The sequence below is a fragment of the Macaca thibetana genome, chromosome 7 (genome assembly GCF_024542745.1).
Source record: "Macaca thibetana thibetana isolate TM-01 chromosome 7, ASM2454274v1, whole genome shotgun sequence".
Lineage (NCBI taxonomy): Eukaryota > Metazoa > Chordata > Mammalia > Primates > Cercopithecidae > Macaca > Macaca thibetana.
In genome coordinates, this window is record NC_065584.1 from 148,329,068 (window position 1) to 148,346,188 (window position 17,121).

At 47.5% G+C, this 17,121-nt stretch overlaps 2 protein-coding genes across 7 annotated transcripts in view; one reads left to right on the forward strand and one right to left on the reverse strand.

The window, feature by feature from the left end:
- Positions 1–17,121, forward strand: part of SNX1 (sorting nexin 1) — a 631,233-nt gene that overhangs the window by 427,911 nt on the left and 186,201 nt on the right. The gene's annotated exons all lie outside the window — the stretch shown is intronic.
- DAPK2 (death associated protein kinase 2) overlaps positions 1–17,121 on the reverse strand; it is a 140,819-nt gene that overhangs the window by 30,942 nt on the left and 92,756 nt on the right. For 4 of the 6 annotated variants that reach the window (XM_050795994.1, XM_050795988.1, XM_050795992.1 and 1 more), the window contains one exon: positions 1,542–1,671. In XM_050795994.1, coding sequence (XP_050651951.1) covers positions 1,542–1,659 — 118 coding nt within the window. In that variant the 5' untranslated portion in view covers positions 1,660–1,671. Of the gene's footprint in view, positions 1–1,541; positions 1,672–12,039; positions 14,680–17,121 lie in introns of those variants that run through there. The other 2 variants (XM_050795989.1, XM_050795993.1) reach the window with 2 other exon arrangements.

Sequence of the window (17,121 nt, forward strand, 5' to 3'; positions counted from 1 at the left end):
TCATATGAACAGTCTTTTCAGAACATCTATTTCACTTGCTTTACACTTAATCACATCCTGTCTTGTGACACCTCTTCCATTATTGCTCTGAGTTTCTAGTTGTTTATTGTTAACAATTAGAATAAATTTAACTAATAGACATGCGTTTTTATCACATATGAGAATGGTGGGTAGCAACCGCTCTTTCAGACAAAGCTCCAGTCTAGATGTCTGTGCCCCAGGTTTAAGTTGGCTTGGCCACCAACTTGTGACCTTGGGTGTGTCATTCTGAGTATGACTGTGTCCCCCATACATCACCTAATATCTGTCATACGGTAGGTGACAAATAACTTGAGTTGACCTTAACTAAAATCCCTCAGCCTGTCATCTCCACATATGTTAAACTGGACCAGAGAATCCAAAAAGATCCTTCCGGCACTCTTATTTGGTGGTTTGATGTCTTGTCTCTACAACTGAATTGTAAGCTCTTTGAGGGCAGGGTTTCCTTAGACAACCTGGCATAACGGGAAGAGCACAGGCTTTGCTGTTGGCTGTATCTGTATTTGAATCTCAGCTCCACTGCCTACTGGTTGTGTTGCCTTGAACAAGTCACTTGTTGGAGAAAATAATTAACTCTGCTTCATGAAGCCATTTGAAGATAATTAAGAGAATGTTTGTAGAGCATGAGACATAGTGCCTGGTATACAGCAAGGGCTTCCTGCCCTGGGATCTGTGGGGTCTCTGAACAGCATTCTACAGTGGCTGCAGAGCCTGAAAATCCATCAGGAGGTTCGCCTGACACATTCTTTCTTTTTGATTTGACTGTGGTCAGAAGTTTTAGCACCCAGATTTTGAGGACATCATGCATGCCCTCCCTGTCTCCAAGACCACTCCAACTCCCAAAGCAGATACACAGATGGTGGTTCTCAGGGCTCATTCCTTCCCCCTGTACAGGCTGTTTCTTCATGACCCCAACTTCCTCCCCAAGCCCTGTAGGGAGGCTTCTGGGGTACAGAATAGGCAGGGGCCTGGGCCAAGGGTGAGAGAAACAGAGGGAAGAGAAAGCAGCCAGGGCCCCACTGGAGCTAGGCACCCCCACGCATGAATAAAGCCAGGCATAGAGGAGAGGCGAGTGGGTGGATGTGGAATTTGGCAGATGATTTCCCTTTTCCTTTTCAGGAAATCAAAAGCTAGTTCAGAGAAGGTTGAGTTTATGGGAATTCAAGAGGGAGAGGTAATTTTAAATCTTCACAAGAATAAACTCATCTAAGAGCAGGAGGTGGGGCCAGGGCTGCGAGGGTTTAACCTTATAGGCTGTAGCCCCACTGAGAGCCACTGGGCCCCATTCAGCCCTTGCCCCACTGAGCACTCAAAGGCTACACCTGGGCCCTCACCCCCAGGCCCAACAAGACATTTCCTTCTCCACCCATTAGGTTTCTAGGGATGTCCCAACGTATCATCTCTTTGCCCAGAGGCCATAGCCCCAGACACAGGTTTCTTCCCAGGATCTCTACCTTTGATGCCAGATTCTTAGCTGAGAAAGAAACAGGCCTAAAACTCACCGACAAATTCCGGCGTCCCAAAAATGTTCTTAAATTCAACTCCATCTTCTATTTCGTGAGCCAGACCAAAGTCAATCAGCTTGATGTGTGGAATAGGAATATTCTTGTCTAACAACATAATGTTTTCTGGCTGGACAACAAAAAGGAGAAAAAAAAAAAGGAAGGAAGGAAGAAAAGAAAAAAAAAGACGATAATTAAAGGCTGGTTGGTTTGTGTTTTGGCTTTGGGGTTTGGGGTGGGACTTGGTGTTCTTTTTAGGAGACTGAAACAGCATAAACTCTTCCTTGTTTTTGTGTCCTCAGTCTTCTCTGTGAACTCAAAGACAGGCAAAGCATTGAGGGCAAGGCCTGGGTTTTACTAAACCTTCTGCTCACAGCAGAACTGAAGACTCTAGCCTTCATCTCCGTTCTGTCTCTGAGTGGCAGATCCCTTTAATGCAGTGCCTCTGTTTTCCCATCTGTCAAATGGGGTCAGAGATACTTGCAGCATTTCCTGTAAACAAACCCAGCACTGCTGTGTGAGTGTGAAAGGGAGGGGGACATCCCAGCTTAGCCTCTGTTTATACTTGGCTTACTGACTTGGTCTTCCTGACCGCCTCTTTCCCCTGGCCAGCCAGCTTCCTGTTGACAACATTCCCCTCCTCTAGATTAACTGTGTAGCCCACATTTCTCTCCGTGTTTAACTAATTTTGGTCCTCAGCAGGACACAGGAAAAAATGCACCCCATTTCCAGGGAAAATACCAGCCGCTCAGGCTATTTCCAGCCCAGCAAGCAGCTGCCAGGTCTGACACAACAATGCAGGTGTGTGCGGGGTAGGGGACAGCCCCTCACACACCCATGGGCCTGGCCCTCGCACATCCCAAACTCCCAGTGAGGCTGCAATGGAATCCTGAGCTCTCCCTTCTCACTCCCACCCAACCACTCAGACTATGGTCCCCTCTGCTTCACCCACTTTCTCCCACCACACAACTTTCCTTCACTCCACTCTAAAGGAAATGTCCCGAAAACACAATCCACACAAAATCTGTATACAAATGTTCACAGCAGCATATTCCCAATAGCCCTGAAGGGGAAACAGTGAATGAATGGATAAACAAGATGTGAACACCCATAGCACATCTAGTATCCACATGTGAATGCTATTTGGCCATAAAAAGGAATGAAGTCAAAAAAATAAAAAGGAATGAAATACTGCTGGGCACGGTGGCTCACGCCCGTAATCCTAGAACTTTGGGAGGTCGAGGCGGGTGGATTACTTGAGGTCAGGAGTTTGAGACCAGCCTGGCCAACATGGCAAAACCCCTGTCTCTTCAAAAAATACAAAAGCTGGGTGTGGTGGTGCACTTCTGTAGTCCCAGCTACTCAGGAGGCTGAGGCAGGAGAATCGCTTAACCCAGGAGGTGGAGGTTGCAGTGAGCCAAGATCATGCCACTGCACTCCAGCCTGGGCAACAGAGTGAGTCTCCATCTCAATAAATAAATAAATTAATTAATTTAATTTAATTTAATATAAAGAGGAATTAAGTATTGATGCCTGCTACAGCAGCAATGAACCTTGAAAACATTATGCTAAGGGAAAGAACCAGTCACAAAAGACAAAAAATATTCCATTGATACAAAATACCCAGAATAGGCAAATCCACAGAGACAGAAAATAGATTAGTCGTCGCCTAGGATTGGGGGAATGGAGAGATGGGGAGTACAACGTTTCTTTTCTATTTTCTATAAATGATGGTGGTGTTGGTTATTTAACTTCGTAAACGGTACACATTAAGTGAATAAATTATATAGTATGTGAATTATATCACCATGAAGCTATTAAATAAAAAAAATATTTAAGAAAATCGAACATCCCTGTTTCTTAAAGCACTCAAGGGCTTCCATACCTTGCACCTTTGCGCACGCCATCTGCTCTGCCTGGAAAGCCTTCTGTTCAGTTTCTGCCCATTGAAATCCTAGCTGGGCTTCAAAGTCTAACTCAATCCACCGTGTTCTTGCAGACTTTCCTCAGCAACCCTAAGCACCCTCCACCACCTCCAGGAGTGAGCCCCACCCTCCTCCAGGCCCCACCAAGCTTATATGAACCTTTCTGTGATGAATATTTGGCATGCTTTCTCTTGTCTAGCCATCCTTTGCTGTTTTTATCATAGCTCCCCTACCAGAGCTTTCTTCAGCTGGAAGGAGGATTTATATCTTTGCATCTTTGCATCTTTGCCCCTGCAGTGCACAGCATAGCAGCTGGCGTGCTGAGGGTGACCCTAGCTGTTAGCTGGACTGATACTGAATCTGGACGGATGCCTCCCCCATGTGCCCCTGGCTGCCTATGGTCTCTGTGACCTTCCAGCTGGAAACTTCCACTCAAGGGAGCTGGCTGAGGCCTTCCCCAACTTTTTTTCCTTTTTTAAAAAAATAAATAACACATTTCCTTTTGCATTTTTTGCTTTTTTATTCTTCTTCCCCTCTGGAGATTACTCTCAACACGGTTTTGAAAATGTGTCCAAGTCTTTCCCCAAGGCACCGCAAATTTCCCCAAGGCCGTACAGAAAGGAGCATGAGGGTAGGCGAGGTCAGCTTATGACCTGGAGAGGATCCAGGAAAATGGGCCCACTCCAGCACCCCTGAACATCCCACTGGGGGCTACCCACAGACCCCAAGTGTCCTGGCACCCCATGCAGTCAGCTGCAACCTCCCGACTGCTAACTATCTCCCAGGTAGACAGTTTCACCCTCTTAGGAACTTCTCCTCTCCTCCAGGGAAAAGACCCTGAGACATGTCTCTGGTGCTGAAAGGCCATGGCCCCAGCCCTCCCAACCACCATAGCTGAAGGCCTAGGACACTGCCACACACCACATGCTGACTGGGGGTGGGAGCCACAGTGGGCGGAGGTGGAAACCCCAGATGTGGTGATCCCCAGGACTATGGAGCAGCAGGGATGAGGTGGTGGAGGGGAAGAATTGAGGCTGAAATCTCCAAGGCAACGCTGCCTGAGAGATGGGAAGTCTCCTTCCTCACATCCACTCACCTCTGTGGCACACAGTCCAGGAGAGATGGTTTCCCCACTGGCCTATGAGAACCTCAGGGCAGGCTGGGCACAGTGGCTCACGCGTGTAATCCTAGCACTTTGGGAGGCCGAGGCTGGGGGATCACCTGAGGTCAGGAGTTCGAGACCAACCTGGCCAATATGGTGAAACCCCATCTCTACTAAAAATATAAAAATTAGCTGGGTGTGGTGGCATGCGCCTGTAATTCCAGCTACTCGGGTGGCTGAGACAGAAGAATCAGTTGAACCCAGAAGGCGGAGGCTGCAGTGAGCCGAGAACACACCACTACACTCCAGCCTGGGCAACAAAGTGAGACTCCATTTCAAAACAACAACAACAACAACAACAACAAAAAAGAACCTCAGGGCAAGACCATGTTCCCCCCACCCCCCCAGTCCCATCTGTCCTCAGCCCCACCCTAAGAATCTAACACACAGCAGGTGACTTCTCTCCTGCTTGGAACACTCTCCCCGCACTACCCGAACCCCAAACCTGGTTAGTTCCTATTCACATTTCAGCAAAGGTAGTACCTCCTCCAGAAGGCCTTTCCTGCTCTTTCCCTGCCTACCACCCTCCCCAGTTCCCAAAGTACCCTGTAATACCCGAATGCGGTGCTTCTTACTCTGATGAGCTTGTCTGCTTGTCTCCCTCTACTGGGTTGCCCAAGGGTTTTGTTCCTGTCATCTCCCCAGAGGTTGGGATAGAGCCTGATATCCAGCAGGCGCTCAATATATGTGCCCTAAGTGAAGACAGGTGCCCCGATTAAGCCCCTGTAATATACAGGACCCAGTGCTAAGCAAACATGCGACATACTTTATACTTCATTGAACTCTCAACTACCTCATGTGCTGGGTGTTACCATTCCTCTTTTGGGAAAAAAAAAAAAAAAAAAGAAACCATGACTGGCCAGGTGTGGTGGCTCACGCCTGTAATCCCAGAACTTTGGGAGGCAGAGACAGGAGGATTGCTTAAGCCCAGGAGTTCAAGACCAGCCAAGGCAACATGGCGAAACCCTGTCTCTACAAAAAAAAAATTTAAAAATTAGCCCAGCATGGTGGCACACACTTGTAGTCCCAGCTACTCAGGATACTGAAGTGGGAGGATCACCTGAGTCCAGGAGGTTGAGGCTGCAATAAGCTATGATTGTGCCACTATACTCCAGACCTGGCAACAGAGTGAGACCCTGTCAAAAAGAAAAAAAGAAAAGAAAAGCAATGAAACCAAGACTATAACATTAGCTTGTATTATCCCTCATTAGGAATTTTAACCTTTATCTCTCAGGCCCCAAAGCCTGTGCTCCTAACCACTAAACTAAATGATTCCCCTTCCTTGCTTCTCAGGGGTCTTATTAATCTAGCCCAGGGGGACCGGGTACAGTGGCTCATGCCTGTAATCCCAGCACTTTGGGAGGCTGAAGTAGGTGGATCACTTGAGGTCAGGAGTTCAAGACTAGCCCAACATGGTGAAACTCCGACTCTACTAAAAAAGATACAAAAATTAGCTGGGTGTGGTGGCACATGCCTGTAGTCACCACTACTCAGGAAGCTGAGGCCAGAGAATTGCTTGAACCCGGGAAGCAGAGGCTGCAGTGAGCTGAGATCGTACCACTGTAATCCAGTCTGGGCAACAGAGAGGGACTCTGTCTCAAAAAAAAAAAAAAAAAAAAAAAAACTATCCCAGACAGAAGCAGCAATGCCACTCTGGCCTGGCAACCTGGGGCAACCTCATGCCTGGCTCAGACACAGCTGTTTCCTCCTCTGGCACCTGCATCCTACCCCAGGTTGCCTTTTCTTCTGGTGATGCTTCCATGCAAGTGAGTAGCCCCAGACCCCATCCCTGGCCTCAGGAGCTCCTGAGCAGGAGGTCCTCAAGTCAGATGAGAAAACGGAGGTCCTGGCAGAGGGAACACCCAAGCTGGGTCTGGATAAAGGGATGTAGCCTGGGAGTTTCAGGCTGGAAGGTGGCCATGGGGCAGCAGGAATGCTCTGTTGGGTGGTCAGGACCCGGGTTCTTGTCCCCACCTTCACCACTCATTGGGCCATTTGGACCAGACATACCCACAGACTCAGACCTGCCCTGATTGGGAGTAAAGAGAGGCCATGGCTCCCTGCCATCCAGTGATGTTTCTACTTCCGTCCTAGCCCACCACGGTGCCTATAGGCTGGCCAGGGGATTTGGGCCACCAAACCTGAAGCTCCACCTGCTTTCAGACAGGCTTCCTTCTTGCTGTCCCAAGCTCCACTACTGGCCTTGATGACAGCCAGGACAGAGGGCAAGGACTAACATTTACAGCATGTTTACTAAGCCAGATTTGATGCTAGTGCTCTGTGTGATCCTTGCAGCCATCCTGAGTGACAGGTACTGTTATCAACTCCATTTCACAGATAAGCAAACGGGGCTCACACAGGGCTAAATGATTTGCCCAAGGTGCAACAGTTTGTAATGTCACAGTCAGTGGGGAGCAGTGGGGTGGGGGCTTCCCTGGCAGTCCAATCCCTTTCTTCCCAACACATCACTGAGTCTGGCTAAATATCTTCAGTGTTCCCACTGGCCACCGGAGAAAGTCCAAACGCCCTGCCTGATATTTGAGGTAGTCAAGGCACTGGCTGCCCCATGCTCTCTTTCCAGCCTCACCACCCATCCCTTGCCTGTACCTGCTCTATATCCCCGCAGGGTGGGCACTACCACTCCAGAACGACATCTCAACTCCATCCTTGCTCTGGCTTGGAATGCCTGTCCTACTCCTCTTCATTTTCAGAGCCTCTTCCCCCTCAACCCTGCCTCCTCTTACTCCCTTACTTAAAAGAGAGAGAATCTTTTTTTTAAAAAAAGAGATGAGATGTTGCCCAGACTGGATTTAAACTCCTGAGCTCAAGTGATCCTCCCCGCTCAGCCTCCTGAGTAGTTGGGATTACAGACACGAGCCACCCTAACACCCAGCTAACTCCCTTAGTTCTCACTGAGCTTCCCCCGACCCTGCACTCTAACCCCTCAGTGTTGATGACCCTGGCCTGCTGGCAGTCCTAAGCTGTAGGCTGTCTCTCACAGGTGATGCCACTTTCCTAGGTGGCAGGCTTTTCCCTGGGAAAATTCAAATTGGTTTTAGGGTTCCTGGCATCCCCTGTGGCATCTTGCATCCTGCATGTTCCATTAATATTTGGGGAAATGAATTGAAAGAATCCAGGGCCAGAGGCTCCTCCTTTTCTGCCCCATGGAGGCCCCGCACCACCACTAGGGGCTCCAGAGTGCACTGTGATGGGGACTGAGCAGGAGGGAACGGGACTAAGGGAGGGTCCAAAAGGAAGCTAAGGGTCAGCAAAGTGGCAGTTCCCCAGGGATTTAGTCTAAGCTTCTCTGCTTCCTCCCTCCTCAAACAGAGCAGCGTGGTGAAAAAGAGGCCAGGCCTGAGGATTGGAAAACTGCACACACATCCAGCTCCACCACCCAAGGCCGTGTGAGCTTAAGCAGGCCACGTCCTTTCTCTGGGCCTCAGCCCCCCAACTCTGAGTCAGGCAGTGGATGGTATCCAAAGCCCCTTCAAGCTCTAGGCTCTGCAGTTTCGAGATGGTACAACCTCCCAAGCTGGCTGGGAAAATTCCTACTGCTTTGGGTTCTAAGGCAGGACTTGTAAAGGCGCAGGTCTCCTGGCCCCAGGTCAGGAAGGAAGAACAGGCTGCTGCAACCACACACTGCTGGGTCCAAGCCAGAGTGCCCTCTGGGGCAGTCCGATCCTATCCATACTCCTCACTCCTGTCGTTCTCCTCCAGCTTTATTTACTTCAACCAAATACTTCACCCACACACCTGACATCACCTCCAAAGCACGGCTGGAAGGAGGGGTCACATTCCCACAGGTGCCGCCACTGCCCAGCCCAGGGCCTGCCTGCCACCAGGAGGCAGAAATACCCTTGTCAAAACAAACCCACCCAGCTCATCCCACCAGGGAGGCACCCATGGGAGAGGCCAATGTGCTCCTTTGTGCTCTGGGGGATCTGGCCAGAGGTGCCTGCTGTGGTGCCGACGAGAAGGTGGTCATCCGGTGGGGCACCCATGGCCTATGGGCCCAGCACAACACGTCCTGAAGTCTGAGCAGGATGAAGACACCCTTTCGGGGCTATGTAGTAAAGTACAAAAGACAAAGGCAAGTCTGGGTTCAAATCCCAGCTCTGCTATTCACAATATGAAAATTGGACAAAGACACTGGAGCTCTTAGAGGCTGTTTCCCATCTACAAAATGGGGGCAATACCTACTAAGCCATGGGGTTGCTCTGGGATTGAGAGAGATGGTTTATGTAAGGAGCAGCACCCAGTGAGATTTCAGAGAACAGCGGCTCTGTTTGCCCATTCTTTTCTGGGATGCAGCATGAACAGTCATCCCTGGGAGCTCAGACCAAATCCCCGTTGAATGGTGAATTACCTGCACTCAGCTGAACAGCCATACCCTTTCACACACCCACCTCCTCCTCCCCACTCAGCTTGTTTCCCTCCTCCCACCCCATTTCACCCCTAGACTCGCATTTTTGGGGCTGCAAGGGACCTCAGAGATCATTTAGTCCCTTCATGTCACAGCAGCCCAGAGACATCAAGAAACTACCAAGGTCACTGAGCAAGAACCCCCAGCCCGGCGCCCTCTCCAGATGCCCGTGTGGCCTGCTTGCTGCTGAGTGAGGCTGCTCTGCTCAGCAAAGCAGAGGCCCAGCCGGGGCTGTGCTGTGGGGATAAGGAAGCTACCTACCAATCTTCACCGGCCACGTCAAGCACAGCCCCAGATTACTCAGGCAGTGCTGGGTAACCTGAGAAAGGAAGGCCGCTCCATGTCAGGCCTCTGTGGACAGGTTTCCAGGGTGCTCAGCTCCCTCTCCTCACACACTGTCGATGGGACCACTGGCAGCCCCTCCCCACAAGTCTCCAGTGTGGCCCATGTCCAGTGCCTGCCTCTGTGTGGCATTCAAGGCCCTGCTGCCCCGCCCCCTACTGCCTGCCGCTTTCCCTCTGCTACATGCCTACCACCTCTTCATTACCCCATCCCACCCTGCAGTTCACTCCGCTGGAACAGCCTTCCCGACAAGCTCCTTCTCCCCCTCCCCACCCAGTTCCCACACACACTGGAACTTCTTCTATGACCTCCCTCCCCTCCAACACAGAGCTAGTTGTTCCCAGCTTGCACACGCCTCTAGCAGAAAGCCAGCTGCACTACAATTCCTTCCTTACATGTCCTATCCCCGCTGTATTAAAACCCCATGAGAGAGGACAAGAGCCTTGCCTTTCATTTCCATCCCCAGCACCCAAGGGTGGCTGGCATTACAGCAGGGCCCAGTTACTGTTTACTGGACAAATAAAGAAATGGGCCAATGCAGTCACAGAGGCATCTCTTGCACATCCTGCTCTTGGAGAATATAGATAATGGCTAAGTGCGCATGTCTTGGAATCTGGGTTCGGATCCCAGCTCTGCCATTTACCAGCAGCCTGACAAGTTGTTTACCAGCAGCCTGACACTGGGCAAGTGATTGAACCTCTCTCAGCATAGGTTTCTCACCTATAAATTAGGAATAACAATCATAAAACCTACCTCAAGAGGGTTACTAGGAGGATCAAACAAGGCATATAAAGAGGCCTATAGGTGTCATCTTAATTTCTGTGACTATTTCCTTGATGATGTCTCTCCATCCCAGAATGAGAATCTTTATCATCTGCCTATTGAACTCCTAATCACATTTCCAGGCCCTGCCCAAATCTTCTGTCCTCCAGAAGCATCATCTGGATATGCAGCCCAGCTCTTCTTCCTTCTCCCATCTCCATTCATGCAACAAGCTTGACCCATAGCACCAACCAATGCCAAGAGTTCTGTGAGTTAGTCTTGCCTTCCCCACTTGTATTTGTTCATTCTCGAATTGCTGTAATGAAATACCTGATGGGCTCATGCCTGTAATCCTAGCAGTTTGGGAGGCAGAGGTGGGCAAATCACCTGAGGTCAGGAGTTCGAGACCAGCCTGGCCAACATAGCGAAACCCCATCTCTAAGAAAAAATGGAAAAGTATTAGCTGGGTGGGATGGCACACACCTGTAATCCCAGCTACTTCTGAGGCTGAGGTAGGAGAATCGCTTGAACCTGGGAGGCGGAGGTTGCAGTGAGCGGAGATTGTACCACTGCACTCCAGCCTGCATGATGGAGTGAGACTCCATCTCAAAAAAAAAAAAAAAAGAAAGAGAGATTTAACTGGCTCATGGTTCCATAGGCTGTACAGGAAATAGCAGCTTTTGCTTCTGGAGAGGCCTCAAGAAACTTACAATCATGGCAGAAGACAAAGGGAAAGCAGGCACATCTTACCTGGCCAGAGAAGGAGCAAGAGAGAGAGAGAGGGGAGGTGCCTCATACTTTTAAACAACCTGATCTTGTGAGAACTCACTATCATGAGAACAGCACCAAGGCACCAAGAGGGAAATCCGCCCCCATGATCCAGTCACCTCCCAACAGGCCCCATCTCCAACACTGAGGATCACAATTCAACATGAGATTTGGGTGGGGACACAGATCCAAAGCATATCACTGCCAGACAGCACACTTGCTGAAGGCAGGACCTGCTTCTTACACTCCTCCTGCGTCCCTCCACACACCCAGCCTAGAGGTCCGTGTAGAACAAAACTTGTAGCACCTCACATTTGGTCCTCACCCTGTGAAGCAAGTGCTGTCATGACCCCAGTTCTACAGATGAAGAAACCAAGGCACAAGAGATCATTTGCCCACAATGCCTCAGCTAATAGGTAGTGGAGCTGAGATTCAAGCGCAGGCTGACCCCAAATCCTGTGAGCTTTCCACTCTCCCACACAGCCTCCCTTCCTCTAGCTGATGCCAGCGTGCCTTCTGAGGTCACCCTTGCCTGCTGGTTTGCCATTTCCAACCTAGCTCTGGTGCCTCATCAGTTTGCTGCCCAGCTCCATGTTTTTCCCAGAAAACCCACAGTTGTGGCTTAGGAAAGGGCCTGAACTCAGTTGCACTTGGATTTGTTAAACCACAGCCTCTGGCTATCACCCATGGCTGCCTCTTCCTCCGGGGTAGGGCACTGTGTGGCTCTGACCTCCTGTTGCCCTACTGGGTAAAGCAGGAAAGAAAACCACTACCTGCCCTGTCTCTATACTCTCATGGGATAAAGGCAGAGAAATAAAAATTCAATTTCAAGGCCATTCCAGGACCACTGGCTTTCAGTCCTGGGCTAAGCAGCACCCTGGCTTTACGGTCTGTGCCACACAACACCAGCATCTGCCACGGGCTTTCCCTGCCCTTCCCTTTATCAGACCCTCAAAGCCAATGGGTGAGGCTGGGATGGATGTTGCCCCCATCTAACCAGTGAGGAGCCTGGGCCTGGATTCAGGCATTCTGGGCACCCAGCTGTGCTTCAGGGAGTCCCCTATCTGTGCTAATTGCCTATTGGAATTCCCAAACCAACTAAATCCAACTCACCAGGAGCTGGGCTCCAAGAGTCATGACTTTGAAGCAAGCCTGCAAGGAAGTCAAAATCAGTCGGGATCCAGTGTTTAGAAAACCAGTGCTAAAGAGGGCCCCATCCTTAGGTAGATAGGGATTCGATTCCACTTCTACCCATCCCAGCTCTGTGACCTTGGCAAGTCACTCATCTCTTTGAGCCTTGGGTCCCTCACTTGCAAAATGGGAATGTTAATATGGTAAAGCAAATATTGCTCAATGTTGAATGTAAGGAGAGGGTTTAATGATGTCTATTGTATTCTCCCAGTTTCTTCAAGTGTTCTGAAATTTTTTTCCCAGTAAAAAGTTTTGAAGGAAAAAGACTTCCATGCTGTGACTGCTGATAGAAACTCTTTGGTCTGGCCCTGAAACTTTAGTCTCATCCTAACAGATCTTGCCAGTTAGATTTCTACCAAGTCTCACCTACACTCTATGCCGTCAGGTTTTAGTATGGAAATAGCTCCAGGCATAAGTTCAACTTTCAAATGTATGCACAATTAATAAATTAATTGTTAATTAATTAATAATTAATTAAATACAAATTAATTTTTTAAGTATGAGGGATAACTTATTAGAAAGAGAAAGCAATTTTTTTTTTTTTTGAGACATAGTCTCACTCTATCACCCAAGCTGGAGTGCAGTGGTGCAATCATAGCTCACTGCAGCCTCAACTTCCTAGGCTCAAGTGATCCTCCCATCTCAGCCTCTTGAATAGCTGGGACTACAGGTATGTACCACCATACCTGGCTAATTAAAAAACTTTTTTTTTTTTTTTTTTGTAGAGATTCACTCTGTTGCCCACAGTCTCAAATTCCTGGACTCAAGCAATCCTCCTGCCTCAGCCTCCCAAAGTGCTGGGATTACAGCCATGAGCCACAGTGCCCAGCCAGAAAAACAACTATTAGAAAGAAAAAAACACAGTGTAACCAGATGAGAAATTAACTGTGTAAAGGATAAATTTATGGCATAGGATAGGGCTTTGGATTAACTGTGTATAAAAGGCATAACCTAAGGAAGTAAGAAATCTGTAATGTTAGAACCTGGTAAAATAAAATTTGGTGACCTCTAGCTTTGTTTAGCATTTCCTCACTGGCTAAGTTCAAGTCTCAGCCCTGTCACTTAATACTGTGTAATCTTGGGCAAGTTACTTAACCTCTCTGAATCTCCATTGCCTGTATGTAAAAAAGTGACAAGATCCTATACTTCAGTGAGGATCAAATGAGAAAACAGACATGTAAACACACCATGTTCTAGAAAGTTCCACACATATTTGAAGTATTGTCATCCTCATGACAGCTTGGCCAGCAGACTTCATCGCACATTATTAAAGGACAGCTCACAGAATGACTCATGGCATAGAGGAAATCGGATTTTTTGGAATGTCTTACTCAAGGATTCACCCCTCTTAACACTATTTATATAAAGCAATTTCCCCCTCCCCGGGATTCTGGATTCCCAGCCTGCACAGAATTTTCATCAGTTCTCATGATGTGTTATTTTGGCATAAAATGCCATCAGGCCTGAAAACTTCACCTTCCATTTCTGACTTCTCAAGTTGGATCAGGCTTGGGTGCAGGTTGGGAGTGGGGGAAGACATACCCATACTCAGAGGGGAAGCTCCCAAATCCAAAACAAACACAAAACCACACAAAAATGCCCTCTACAAGGCCCCTTTGTGTTGGAATCACGCACGGGGGTGAGGTTCCTGGGTGATACTGAGCCCTGTTTCCTGGTGATCCATCCCGTGGAAGGTACATCTGGTGCCACCAGGTACCGAAGAGCAGTCAGCCCCAGTGTCCCTTCCATCTATATCAAGATAGGTGACACCATCTATGCACATCACCTCCACCTACCCACATCAGAGGTCTTTCTGTGGTGAATGTACAACACACACCAGGATGATCTCCACTCTGCAGAGACAGAGAGCGCACTCCTTGGCAGTGAGCGTTTGTTGGTGAGAACTGGTTACCTTTTATTTTCGATGGCATCCCCACCGAGTCTCACTGTGGCCAGCTCCTAGTAGATGATGGGCTCTTGGAAGGCAGGTACCATATCACACTGATGTTTGTCACTCTACCCCCTGGCATACAGTAGACCTTCAACAAATGTTCATATCAATACATTGAAATCCACCTGCAATCTCTTCTGTATTTTCCAGGTAAGACGTGAAAAGGCCTTGGCCATCCACGTGTGCCTGGTTTTCACTAACGCATTCACTCATTCATGCTTTCATTCACCCATTCACTCATTTGTTCAACACTAACTCAGCATGTGTTGGGCACTAGGTAGCAGAAAGTGACTCACTGTGATCAATGCTCAGCAGAAGTTCGTACAAAGGGCCAGGTGTGCTGGCTCATGCCTGTAATCTCAGCACTTTGGGAGGCTGAGGTGGGTGGATCACCTGAGGTCAGGAGTTCGAGACCAGCCTGGCCAACATGGTGAAAACCTGTCTCTACTAAAAATACAAACATTAGCAGGGAATGGTGACTGGCGCCTGCAATCCCAGCTACTCGGGAGGCTGAGACAGGAGAATTGTTTCAACCTGGGAGGCGGAGGTTGCAGTGAGCCAAGATCCTGCCACTGCACTCCAGCCTGGGAAATAGAGCAAGATTCCATCTCAAAAAAAAAAAGTTTTTACAAAGAACAATGGAAGCAGAAAGGCAAATTAGTTCTTAGTTATGCTTTTCAGAGGTGGCAAGAATGGTGAAGGTGTCCCGGAGGAAATGGCACTTCTGTTGGGCCTTGAGTGATTAGCAGGAAGTCCATGAGCAGAAAAAAAGGAAGAGCAGCAGCATCCGGGATGAGAATAGCACAAACAGAGGAGAAGAGAGGCCAGGATGTGTATCTGTATCTTGTTGCCCAGGGCTAGGTTTTGGAGAGAGGAACAGTGGATGAGGCCAGAAACAGGGCTAAGGCAGTACAAGAAAGGCCCGAGAACGCCATGCTAAGAGTGGGTTCATTCATCCTATGGCTAACAAGGACGCATCACAGATTTTTGGGCAAGAGCAAGCCATGATCTGCTTTTTTAAAATTTTTTAATGTTTGTGCGTACATGGTAGGTGTATATATTTATGGGGTATGTGAGATATTTTGATACAGGCATACAATGCATAATAATCATATCAGGATAAATGGGGTATCCATCATCTTAAGCATTTACCCTTTGTGTTACAAACAATGCAATTACACTCTTTTAGTAATTTTAAAATGTACAATAACTTATTGTCGGCTATACTCTACTGTGCTATCAAATACTAGATCGTCTTCATTTATCTAACTATATATTTGTACCCATTAACCAGTCTCCCTTCCCCCTACCCCTGGCCTGGCCCCTCTATCCTTCCTAGGCTCTGGCAACCAGAAATTTTTTTATTTCCATGGGATTTGGGGGTACCGGTGGTATTTGGTTACATAAGCTCGTTAGTGGTCATTTGTGAGATTTTGGTGCTCCCATCACCTGAGTAGTATACACTGAACCCAATTTGCAGTCTTTTATCCCTCACCTCCCTCCCACCCTTCCCCCAAGTCCCCAAAGTCCATTGTGTCATTCTCGTGCCTTTGCATCCTCATGACTTAGCTCCCACTTATAAGTGAGAACATACAATGTTTGGTTTTCCATTCCTGGGTTATTTCACTTAGTTTAATAGTCTCCAGCTCCATCCAAGTTCTGGCAACCATTTTTCTACTCTCGATCTCTCATGAGTTCAACTGTTTTAATTTTTAGCTTCCATAAATAAGAACATACAAAGTTTGTCTTTCTGTACCTGGCTTATTTCACGTAACACAATGACCTTCAGTTCCCTCCAAGTTGTTGCAAACGACAGGATCTCATTCTCTTTATGGCTGAATAGTACTTATTTGTGTATATTTACTACATTTTCTTTATCCTTTTGTCTGCTGATGGACACTTCGGTGGCTTCCAATTCTTGGCAATTGTGAACAGTACTGGAATAAACACACAAGTGCAGATATTTCTCCAATATACTGATTTCCTTTCTTTTGGGTATATATCTAGCAGTGGGATTGCTGGATCATATGTTAGTTCTATTTTTAGTTTTTTGAGGAACATGCAAATGTTCTCCATAGTGGTTATATTAATTTACATTCCCACCAACAGTGTACGAGGGTTCCCCTTTCTCAGCATTGTTACCAGCATGTTATTGACTGTCTTTTGGATAAAAGCCATTTTAAATGGGGTGAGACAATGATGTCTCACTGTAGTTTCGATTTGCATTTCTCTGATGATCAATGGTGTTGAGTACCTTTTCATATACCTGTTTGCCATTTGTATGTCTTCTTTTTAGAAATGTCTATTCAGATCTTTTGCCCATTTTTTAACCTTTCCTCTGGTGCTGAGTTTGCCCACTTGAATCAGATTATTAGATTTTTTCCTACAGACTCGTTTGAGCTTCTTATACATTCTGGTTATTAATCCCTTGTCACATGGGTTGTTTGCAAATATTTTCTCACATTCGGTGGGTTGTCTCTCTGTTGATTGTTTTCTTTGCTGTGCAGAAGCTTTTTAACTTGATGTGATCCCATTGGTCTATGTTTCTTGGTTACCTGTGCTTGTGGGGTATTACTTAAGAAATCTTTGCCTAATCCAATGTCTTAGAAAGTTTCTCCAATGTTTTCTTTTAGTAGTTTCATAGTTTGAAGCCTTAGGTTTAAGTCTTTAATCCATTTTGAATTTTTATATACAGTAAGAGACAGGGGTCTAGTTTCATTCTTCTGCATATGGGTATGCAGTTTTCCCAGTACCATTTATTGAAGAGATTGTCCTTTCCCCAGTTATGTTGTTGGCATCTTTGTTGAAAATGAGTTCACTGTAGATGTATTTGTTTCTGAGTTCTCTACTCTGTTTCATTGGTGTATGTGTCTGTTTTTATGCCAGTACAATGCTGTTTTGGTTACTATATAGCTTTGTAGTAAAATTTGAAGTCAGATAATGTGATTCCTCCAGTTTTGTTTTTATCTCAGGGTAGCTTTGGCTATTCTGCGTCTTTTGTGGTTCCACATAAATTTTAGGTTTTGTTTTTTCTATTTCTGTTAAGAATGTCA